The sequence below is a fragment of the Ursus arctos genome, unplaced genomic scaffold (assembly GCF_023065955.2).
Source record: "Ursus arctos isolate Adak ecotype North America unplaced genomic scaffold, UrsArc2.0 scaffold_22, whole genome shotgun sequence".
NCBI lineage: Eukaryota > Metazoa > Chordata > Mammalia > Carnivora > Ursidae > Ursus > Ursus arctos.
In genome coordinates this window covers 6,312,029-6,320,357 of record NW_026622897.1, presented here as the reverse complement: position 1 = coordinate 6,320,357, position 8,329 = coordinate 6,312,029, and the positions used below count along the sequence as shown (strand labels likewise).

General features: G+C 45.4%; 1 protein-coding gene across 1 annotated transcript; it reads right to left on the bottom strand.

Annotated features, from left to right (window-relative positions):
- Nucleotides 1-584: 584 nt before the first annotated feature.
- CUNH11orf87 (chromosome unknown C11orf87 homolog) lies at nucleotides 585-7,590 on the bottom strand. Its single transcript, XM_026505808.4, has 2 exons — nucleotides 7,452-7,590; nucleotides 585-6,364 (listed from the first exon to the last, which is right to left on the bottom strand). Exon 2 carries the CDS (start codon nucleotides 6,103-6,105, stop codon nucleotides 5,518-5,520), a length of 588 nt encoding a protein of 195 aa, XP_026361593.1. The 5' UTR covers nucleotides 6,106-6,364; nucleotides 7,452-7,590; the 3' UTR covers nucleotides 585-5,517.
- Nucleotides 7,591-8,329: the final 739 nt, after the last annotated feature.

The window sequence follows — 8,329 nt, the reverse complement described above, 5'->3', positions numbered from 1 at the left end:
TATACAGACTCCTATGGAAGATGACTGAGACTCGGGAAAAAGGTCCAGGGTCTAAGAATGCAGTGGCGACTGTCAGCACAAAAGCTAGAAAGGACAAGAACACCTCAGACTGGAGAGCTGTCCTAATCAACTACTTTCCAGCAGAGTTCAGTGAGGACCCAAATAATGTATATGAAAGTGAGGCTTCCCATTTCCCCAACTGCCACAAAATCATGTCAACCATATCCTTTCTCCACATACCTGATTATATTACAGATGGCAAGAAAGGAAGAAATATGAAAGACTAAATATATGACCTCTTAGCCTGAACATCTGCCTAAAAGGACTACTCAATTATTGGACTGGACTCAGTTTATTGGGTGATACTAAATTTATAAACTTCCCATTTTTTGACGCAGTTGGTTTATGAAGAAGTTCTGATGAGTAATAATTAAAAATAAAAACTAATTTCTTTGAGCATCTGAGGGTAATAAAATGAGTAATTTTATAATCTTACTATATTCTAAATCAATAAGGAAATAGTGTCCAAAAAGCCAATTAACAAGAAAACTCTTTTATTGATAGAAAAGCAAAACAAATTTTCCATGAATTCTAATATCTGTTTCATTCTGTCTGTTGGATATACTTGAGTTCAAAAATCAGTTTTTCTGTTGCTCTTGTCATTATTGTTGTTGTTAATCTCCCTATGGAAACAACCCAATGAAATCACAAGTGTCCCTGCTTCAAACAGGTAGAACTACCTTGATAAGACATTGCCCTCAATTAAAGTTAATTAAATTCTTATTCTTAGCTAAGCGTTCCTCCATGGCACCAACACTAGGTTGGTGACATTAATAAGTATTGATGCCAAGTAATCAAAGCTGTTTCTCAAATGTTATCAAGTAAATCAGAAACCAAGCCAGAATCAGATTAATGTTCAATTCAACTCCTCCATAGATAGCTCAGTTCATTCAAATGTGAACTAAAACACCTATGAGCCACAATCATTAATTCCAAAAAAGGATGACCCACAGAAGTGGTTTTCCAAATTCAGACTCAAAGTCCAGATTCACAGGGGAATGGACCTGAGGAGCCTGACCAGATTAAAGTTTCTGATTCTAATTTAACCTATAACTTCCACATAATATCAGCTAGCAATTGCTCGACTGTCACCCACAGAAAAGCATTTAAAGCATATGTCTACACAATGGAAAAAATGGAATTTTAACCATTGTCTAATTAATTCAATCGACATAGATAAAAATGGTGGAAAAGTCAGATGCCAAAGTTTTTTTAAAGCTAATTTATCCATATTTTCCAAAAACTACATACCAAACTAAACAGATAATGGTCAAATTTTCACTTTACCTTTAGCTATGCAGATATAAGTTGTATCTCCACACATCATATAGGCTGAAAATTAAAAAATCAAGCCACAATCCAGGTTTGTGGTCTAGATAGCCCTAAAGCTCTTCTAGATATTTTTGCTTTCCACCTAGTTATTTAGACCACATAGGTATGGTCACTAGTTCATTATCATTGCTACATTTGAGTCACTAACTAGGAAAGGAAGCTTATCTAATTACCAACTCCCCAAGCCAAACAAGACTCTCCCCTTTCATTAAATAAAGAGAAAGTCATTTGGATTTAACCCCAGATAAATAAGTACATGCATATACCTGACTTCTCAGTATCCTCTCTGGATAAGAGGATGGAACAACGATTTGGTTTCCATCTCGTTCTTGTAATGACAGAAAAGAGAATACAAAAAGTCCATTGTAAATTTGTACAAAATGTGTGCATATATAAATACATATCTATGGGTGTATATAAATTCTAAAGAAGATTATATTCATCTACATTTTAAGATTCAGAGTCCCATACAGTTGACATAATGGTATTCTCGCTCCAATTTTCTCATTTTTAAAAACAATAAGAATCAAGCATGCCACCTTATTAATACTGAATAGCAAGTGCAGAAGTTGAGCTGTAGCTATAGGGATTTGAAGCAATTCATTTGACGGGACATCAGTGAATAAAATCCTTAAAATAAATTTAGCTATTTCCAGATTGCCTTTTGTTTCATATAAATGAAATCCAAAATGCCCTGTTGGTAGCATCCCAAACTCCTGAGACTGTCAATTGAGCTCAATAAGATGCAATGCTCTAAACAGGGTCTGTGCAAATTGCTTGGATATGTGCTTATTGCAATAATTTGGTGTGGGGACTGGTGTCACTAGAATTTCATGTAATTCACTATCTGATAAAAAATCTCAAGTGACACCACCAGAAGCTTAGAATTCTGAGTATATTAAACTCAGCATGAAATTTGGCTCACAAACCACATCATCTTTACAAAGAGCACTATTAAAAATATTAAACCACAGTCAGTTAATGGAGAAAGGCATACATATTTAAAGGTGCACAATAAGAGCATATTATGGATGTGTGCCCATGTTTAGAGGTATCAAGATGTTTTTTAAACAGTATACATAATGCTTTCATTTCTCCTGTTTCCTCTATTCCTTTGGGGAAAAATTATATAGGACAATTTCATAATTACCCCCTAGAGTGTACAGGCTGCTCCTTGGAAGGGGATTATTATTGCATGCCTTCAATGCACTGTGATTCATAAGGCAAGAACGTATGAGTAGCTTCAGCACCAAGGAAATGGAATCATCATCCAGCACTGCTCACAACAGAACATCTTATTGCTTTAATAAAATGGGAAATTATTCACTGTAAGAAGTGCACCAAACAAGGGGGAGAAAGTAATATCCATGCACTTAGTGGAGCTTATTGGAAATGAGGAAGCTCCCTTCTGAGTCCCTGATTCTATTCAAATTTCAAGTCTAAAAGTCATTCTGTAATAAGGTATTAAAGCTACAGCTGGATGAGGGTGAGCTACAAAAATTAATGGACTTTCTTCTTCACAGTGCCTTAGTCATTCTGATGTACAATGTAGAGCTCTGATGCACTAAAGGATTCCCTAGTGGTCTGAGGGAGTTAATGCACTCTTTTTTTTTTTTTTTTTTTTTTTAACCTATTACTAGGAAGTGACTAAGGCACTGGAGAGAATCTGGTTCATTGTTTAATATATTGAACCCAAAGATTATACCTGGTCTTCCTAATATTACAACATGGCATGCTTAAATGACGATCCTCTGTGCTTCAGGAAAGAACTTGAGTGAATATTTAATGGGTGATTAAAATTAAGCTTATTAAATTATTTGTATAAAAGATGCAGACTGAGCTTGGGCAATTTAACAGATGACCTAAAACCTCAGAGGTAATATTCTTCTCTAGATAAGAGTACAGAAACCTGGAACCAAGACAGAGAACCCAGAATCACTAGTTATTTGGAAGAGGGATGCACTTAGGGGCACTGTTGCCTTACACCCCGTAGGTTAATAAGAACTCTTGGTTGAGCTTTCTGTGGAACATTTTCATTCATACATTATCCAAACATTTAAATAGCTGTCAAAGACTTGGTTCCCAAGAAAGGATGCCACTACATATAATTAAGATTGTAATACGCTTCTGGCTCCTTCTATCATCAATCCAAGAGAAACAAAGTGGTAAATAACCATAGGTGCACTCCATTTCTAATATAGGTGGCCTTGTCTGGCATCAGGAGAGAGAATAAAAGTATCAATCTTCTTCTCTCTCACTTTGTTTTTCTCTCAATCTTTTTTTGTGTATCCAGAGAACATAGGTAAGCTGGACCGAGAAAGAGAAAAGAGCCCTTCCTTCACTACATCTCAGATGCAGGCACAAATTTTTAACTGAACAAGCTTCAAATATTGTTATCCTACAAGTAGTTACTGGGTTTAACTTCTCTAGAAATTTGCATGTCCTGTCATTCAAATTGCCCAATATCCCACCAGTCTCACCCCCAAACACATACAGTACAAGCAAGCACACACACCACTGCCTCCAGGTGGTAACTGCATGCAGGTAGGACTACAGGCACTGTTTAAATATTAACCATGTTTTAATAGATGGCATTCCTGCACATCCATTATTTGTTTGTTTTCTGTTGTGGTTGTTTCTGTTATTCGCAAAAGAAAAAAAAAAGAAAACATATGTGTTATCTTTTTATAACAGTCTACTACAGAATAAGGTACAAAAGAACACTTCTGGAAACAGCAGAAGCCAAGCCTGTACCACCAAATTACTCATCCAGTGGTAACCATTATATCAACAGCTGGAAATTAAGAACAAGACTATACAGTTTGGAGGATGTAGTACAGAACTATAGTTTGCTTCTGTATTTGGTACCAATATAATAAATATATAACAAAGGTGCACTTGCTCTAAAAATGAAACAGAAACATTCTGGTTGGTTAGATACTGCACTTTCAGTACTGCACATCACCTAGTACTTTTTTTTTTTTTTTTTACAAAAAAGGTAACTTATGCAATGTTTAATAATAAAACCAATAGTACACGCAAACCCGATTATAGAAAAAGAAGAAAGAAACCAACAAAAAGCTAAAACAGTCACTTCCCAAAACAGCCCCTCCTCTGCCTACACAACCAAGCAAAGTAACCAGTCCGGTGAAGCAATTTCAGCACCACACCTGGCTGGACAGCTTCTGGATCCTTTGTGAATCCTGAAAATGCCCCAAGTCAAAGGTGTACAGCTGGGGGCGGGGCAGGGAGCTAAAGCAGTACTTTGTTTCTTCTTTCTTTCTTCCTTCCTTTCTTTCTTTCTTTCTTTTCTTCCTTTCTCTTTTTTCTTTCTGTCTTTCTTTTCTTTTCTTTCAACTCATTTAAAGATTTTCGGCCAGCGAGGGACATTTCTAAAAGTAAATTTAAATGCCTGGTCCTGGAAAAGGGAATGGTTAACTAAGGGGCGAGAAAGAGGGCTGACCAGAGATCGGTACATGTCAAACACGTTTTTCTGGGACTGTCTCTGTGGCCTCTTGTAGTTCTGGTGCTTAACGTAGACGTTTTCTTTATAATATAGTATTGCCTGAGCCCGGCAGAGGGTGGAAATGGGGAAGGGAGGGAAGCTGAAGGAAAAGTGAAAGCTTGGGTGGGGCGGGGGGTGAGGATGGGAAGGTAACTGAACCTTAACTTGACAGCTATGTACAACACACCGGGCCCCCTCCACTCCCTCTGCTCCAGGAATCAACGCCTTTTTTATATTTGGTAGCTTGTGCGGTTTCTCCTCCTTATTGTGAGGGGGTGCAGGGTGGAGAGGGAAGACATATCCTTCATTGACAATGAGAAATTATGTGATTTGTCATGCGCTTGGATTGTGTTATTAGTATTATAATAATTACTATAAATATTATTAATAAAGTATTATCAGCGTTATTTCTTCTTCCGAGACTTTCCTCGCCCAATATTTACAAATACCGCACAGTGCCTCGGCGGAGGAGAAACAGAGTAAGGGGAGGGCAGATACGGAAAGAAGGAAAAGGGGAGGGAGGCCAGAGAAAAGTGGAAGAGGAAAGATGGAGGGGGAAAAAAGCAAGGACAGCAACGATGCTGGAAATGAGGAAGGGGAGAGAAGAGGGGGCTAAACAATCAGGACAGTACCACCGTTTGCAAAAGGCCCTCGCCAGCTGTGTCCAAACAGGAGGCTGCGTGTGCTCCTTGCGGGCTGGGGGCCGGTGGTGGAGGCGGAGGAGCACAGGGACCCTGGCACGGGAGGCCAGGGGACGAAGACGAAGAGGAGGCGTTGGAGGGGGTGCAGAAGGCAAAGTCCCGGGGCTGCCTCTCTAGCCGGGTTTCTTTCGCGTGGGTTAGGGCCTGGCCACCCGCCGGGGGCAGCCCCCTGCCGCCGCGGTTGCTGCTGCAGTGATCCCGCTCGTATTCCTCCTGAGCCCTCTGCATCTTCCGCTTCTTCATCCTACGCTTGTGGATGTGGAAGGTGGAGAGGGACAGCACGATGAGGCAGAAGATAAGGGTGACCAGGACAATCAGCACCAGCGTAGAGGAGAAGGACTGGAAGAGCTGCTGTCCCACCTGCGTGATGCAGGTGCCGCCACCGCTGCCGCCTGCACCCGGGCCACGGGCACTCGCGTGGCCGCTGGCGTTGGGGGAAGCAAAGGTCCGGTTGAGGAGACACGGCGGCAGCGCCAGCCTCAGCTCCTTGGGCGCCCTGGCACTCATTGGCGCTGGGCTGGGAGGGGCCGGGCCCACCAGACTTCCTCTCTTGGGCACACCGTTCCCACCAGGCAAGAGGAGGACGGAGCCCACGCCACCCAAAACTACTCCCTGGTGCGGGAGGGGATGCACGCGCGAGCGAAGGACTGAGGGAGCAACTGCGGGCAAGCAAGCCGGCCAGGAAGCGAGCGGTGCCCAGGAGATCCTCTCCGGCCCCGCCTGGAACGCGTGTCCGCGTGCCCTTTTCCTCTCCCAAGGCACCAGGCTGCAAAGAGAACAGGCTTAGTTAGGATACCGGCCGCTGCCCGGGGGAGTGCGGAGGACCGGAAGGATCAGCCACCACTGCAAAGCGGCCCTCTGGGCACACTGCCTCGGCTGGACGCTGCCCGTCTTCTCTGCAGCCCGCGGACCCTAGCCCGCCCGCCCTGGCCGCGCACCGGAGCCGCCAGCTTTCGCGCTCGCACCACTCGCTGGGAAGGGGTCTACGCCGACACCGCGGAGATATAGATTACTCAGCAGATAAGGCAGCTTTCCTGGGCCTTCCACAACTTTCTAATTTCAAGAGACACACAGCCACCTGGGAACGTGGTCCCTGCTTCCCAGAGCACCGACTCTCCTCTTTCCTTCGCCCTAATCTTAGTGGATGTCTTCCTGTGGATCCTACCCTTCCCAGCACCCACCCCCAACCTCCAAGCGAGCGGGCTCTGGGTACGCAGTACTACCTTCTCTTTCCTCCCCCTCCAGACTCTTCTTCCCTGGCCGGCTTCAGGTCTCTTAAGTCCCATTCCCGGGGGGGGTACCACAGCAACCACATCCTACTCCGCTTCTGTCCGTGGCCACAGCTGACACGTTAGACCGTGCTCCATCCATTCTCCAGCCTTCTTCCCTGGTACTTCCCCACCCCCCAACCAAAAAAGAAAGCAACTGAAACACCTTTTTCAGCTAAAGCACATCCCCGCAAACGCCCCCTTCTCTCCATCTCCCTGTGCCCCGCACTCTGGCAGTATTCTGCTTCTTTCTAGGGGGACTGGAAATGGAAAGGTATGGTTTCTCGTTTGCAAAGTTTGGGGAACGGACCTTCCCTCCAGCCTTCCCAGCCCCAGCCCGAGGCTCTTCCCGGGGACCAGAACCAGGAAGACCCGCAGCGCACAGCACAGCCCCCTTGCCGTTCTCGTGAGGCAGCTGCAAACTGTTGCACTGCGGAGCAGAGAGGAGGCGCGCAAGCCGGGGCTCGGCAGGGTGGGGGCCGAAGCTACCACCAGGGGTGCCTGCGCAGGCCGCCGGGGCTGTCCGACCCACTCGCGCCCCGCCACCCGGCAACCTGGAACCTTTAGCGGCACCGCGTCCCTTACCTGGGGCCACCAGCTGGCTGCAGGGAGGGAGCCCCCGCCGCGCGGCTGCAGTGGCGGCTGCAGAAGGCGCGGAGTGAAGGGGCCAGAGCCCAAGCCTCGCTGCTGCTGCTACCGCCGCCGCTTCGGGGAGCTCAGCTCGCAGCCTATTGCCAGAGAGGCCGGTGACGTCAGGCAGCCACCGCCAGGGCTCCAAGCCACCCCTCAGGCCCCCACCCCACCCTCATACCCCAACATCTCATCCTGGCAGAGTGAGCCTCTGCCACACACATTCCCAGTTCCAGTCCTTCCCCTGCCAGGTACGAGGGCTAGGTACGAGGAGCGACCCCCATCACCACGCCGTGACCAACCCACCTTCTGCACTCCTATGCCTACGAAGGGAGGAAGCTTCAGCTCTCTGGCTGTCTGATTCCTCATCTCAACCCTTTTCCACATGGTCCCAGGAACACATTTTTACACTCTAGAGAGCCATCTCCCCTCAGGGTACACATTCGATTTTTTTTTTTTTTTCATCTGGGCTGATGAGGATTGCTCTCCTCTGCAAGCCTGTCTATGCTGGCCTGGTTCTGAACAGAAACTGTGTGAATATGAGAAATGAGAGGGGCATTTCTGAACTCATGTGGCAAAACATGAAATACAAACCCGAACATGCATTTAACATCAAACAATGCAAATTAACGGTTTTCCTCTCCCCCAGAGTCTTCAACTTACCTCTCACACCACCCGACTCATGGTTCTCCTCTACTTGCTCACACACTCATCTCCAGGCCCAAGACCCACTCCATATATTAAACACTCTCTTTTGAAATCTAGACACTTGTGAGCACACAAAGCACACACAAGGCTTACAAGGCAGGAAGGCAAACATAATTCAGAGGAGT

Coding starts and splice junctions, on each gene's coding strand:
- CUNH11orf87 (XM_026505808.4), bottom strand. CDS start 6,105: ATGAGTGCCAGGGCGCCCAAGGAGCTGAGGCTGGCGCTGCCGCCGTGT.